Here is a 2,507-nt window from a genome sequence, read left to right as displayed (position 1 = left end):
ATATTTTTACTTTGATTGACCTTATACTTGTCTGCTTATAAGATGTTTAAATTAAAATGTAATGGTAAACTTTAGTGGATTAACTCCATTTGCATTCATTGCCCATCAAAAAATGGAATATCCAAAGATATGAACAAAACAACAAACTCCCAAATACTGATCAAAGGATCCCTATCCAATCCAATCTTCCCCTATCCAACTTCTTTTCTAAAAAAGATAAACTAAACTATTAAGTTGACCATAGCTCACCACGTGGCGACATCCCAGTTGGCCAAGTCATGCCACTCTTCCAGCCTACTCAAACTGCCGTATAGCCACAAGCATTTTGCCACATTGTAAAAAAAATTTAAAGAGAAAAAGTAAGGCCAACTAATTTGGAGACAAAATTAGTATATTATATATATATATATATATGTTCTGTTGCACCTTCTAACAAACCAAAAACACTTCTCCTATTTGCAACCAAATTTCTTATTCTGAAATGGATTGGATCAGAGGTCATACCATAGGCCGCGGCTCCTCTGCTGCCGTCTCCGCGGCCAAGTCAATTTGGTCCGGTGAGGTTTTTGCTGTTAAGTCAGTGGAGCTATGCCAGTCGCAGTTGTTGCAGAAGGAGCAGAAAATTCTGTCCGAATTGAGCTCCCCTTATATAGTTAGCTACAAGGGGTATGATGTTACGAAAGAGAACGATAAACTCATCTTTAATCTTATGATGGAGTACATGCCGAACGGCACACTTTCCGATGAAATTCGGAAACAGAGTGGTCGGATTAACGAACAATTGATCGGGTATTATACGAAGCAAATTCTGCTAGGATTAGAGTACTTACATTCAAGGGGCATAGTACACTGTGACATAAAGGGGGACAACATTTTGTTACGTAATACCGGTGCCAAAATTGCAGATTTTGGTTGTTCCAGGTGGGTTGATCCGGACGGTGATGCAAACCCAATTGGAGGAACGCCAATGTTTATGGCGCCAGAGGTGGCGCGTGGGGAGGAACAGGGGTGTCCAGCAGATATTTGGGGATTGGGATGTACAATTATTGAAATGGCCACTGGTGGATCACCATGGACTAATGTGACAAACGCAGCTTCATTGCTTTACAAAATTGCATTTTCTGGGCAATCCCCTGAAATCCCAAAATTCCTTTCTTTACAAGCAAGGGATTTCTTAAACAAATGCTTGAGAAGAGATGCAAAAGAAAGATGGACAGCTAAAGAGCTCCTCAAACATCCGTTTCTTAAGGAATTGAATTTGAATTCCATGGCAAATCAAGATTCTGTAACAAACTCACCAACAAGCATTCTTGATCAAGACATATGGAATTCGGTAGAGGAATTAGAAACCATGAATTCTACAATACTACGAAAAGTTAGCTCAACGGAATCTCCTCTGCAAAGAGTAAGAGAATTGGGTTCGAATTGGAGTGAATTAAAGCGGATATGGAATGATGATGAGAGATGGATCACTATTAGAAGCAGTAGTAGTGGATGAGTAGCTAGTGCATAATGTTGTTTTTTTTTTTTTTTTTTTGTATATAGGAATGTAATCTAGTCTAACTCAACCCCAAAATATAACTCAATGACGGAAAAATTATCCAAAGTCATATAAGAAAATCATTCATTTCTTTTTCATTCGATGTGGACTCTTCAACATAATACACAACAGAACTAGACCTCTTGAAAATCCGTTTACATCATAAGAAGAAAAGTCTAGCTAGACAATTCTCTCTTTTCTCTTTTGCTCCCTTCTTGATGATTAATGAATATAATGGGGAGTTTTAATACGAACGTGAAAGCAAATAATTGTTCATTATTGTAAACAGTTGAAGAGACCTCTCAATTCATTCAATTGAGGAAAGGGTCTTTAAAAGCACACAAAAGAAAACAATTTTATTGGATACACATAGATTTGGTACCCCACACCTTCATAGAAAAATAAAATAAAATAATATGGTCCCATAAAGAATGTTACTATAATATTTTTGGCCTAAATAAATAAATTATAAGAGAAGTTATGAATATACCGGATTAACTAGTCTATCCCCATGATCAAAATATACACAATACATATTACTCTCTTTGTCCAACAAAGGTTATTCACTATTGATTTTACTCATTTCTTAAGAAACTATAAATAAAATGATAGTTTTACTATATTTGAATATAATAAATACAATATTTCGAAAACTGTAATAAGGAAATAACTATAATTAATAATGATAAGGGTAAATTAAGAACTAATTGTAAAATTATCCATTAATTTCATAAAGTGGACAAATATTGTTAGACATCCCAAAAAATATAATGAATAACTATTGTTGGACTGAGAAAGTATTAGTTAAAATATTACCAAAAAATATATTATTTTTAACAGACTAAAAAAACCATGTATTACTAGTATTTTTAAATGGAGGGAGTATTATTTCTTTCGACTAGGAAAAGTAGGTGCATCTTTTTCGAAATGTGAATAAAAAGGAATAAGAAATAATGTGGGACTCAAA

The 2,507-nt window shown here is 34.5% G+C and overlaps 1 protein-coding gene across 1 annotated transcript; it reads left to right on the top strand.

The window, feature by feature from the left end:
- The first annotated feature begins 453 nt into the window (after window positions 1-453).
- Window positions 454-1,531, top strand: LOC125876548 (mitogen-activated protein kinase kinase kinase 18-like). Its single transcript, XM_049557759.1, has one exon. It carries the CDS (start codon window positions 482-484, stop codon window positions 1,496-1,498), a length of 1,017 nt encoding a protein of 338 aa, XP_049413716.1. The 5' UTR covers window positions 454-481; the 3' UTR covers window positions 1,499-1,531.
- The last annotated feature ends 976 nt before the right edge of the window (window positions 1,532-2,507 follow it).

The sequence above is a fragment of the Solanum stenotomum genome, chromosome 9, assembly GCF_019186545.1.
Source record: "Solanum stenotomum isolate F172 chromosome 9, ASM1918654v1, whole genome shotgun sequence".
Classification (NCBI taxonomy): Eukaryota; Viridiplantae; Streptophyta; class Magnoliopsida; order Solanales; family Solanaceae; genus Solanum; species Solanum stenotomum.
The sequence above is the reverse complement of the archived record's forward strand: the minus strand, read 5'-3'. Positions and strand labels throughout refer to the sequence as shown.

What these genes read in the sequence shown, in the direction of transcription:
- LOC125876548 (XM_049557759.1), top strand. Translation starts at nt 482, where the DNA reads ATGGATTGGATCAGAGGTCATACCATAGGCCGCGGCTCCTCTGCTGCC.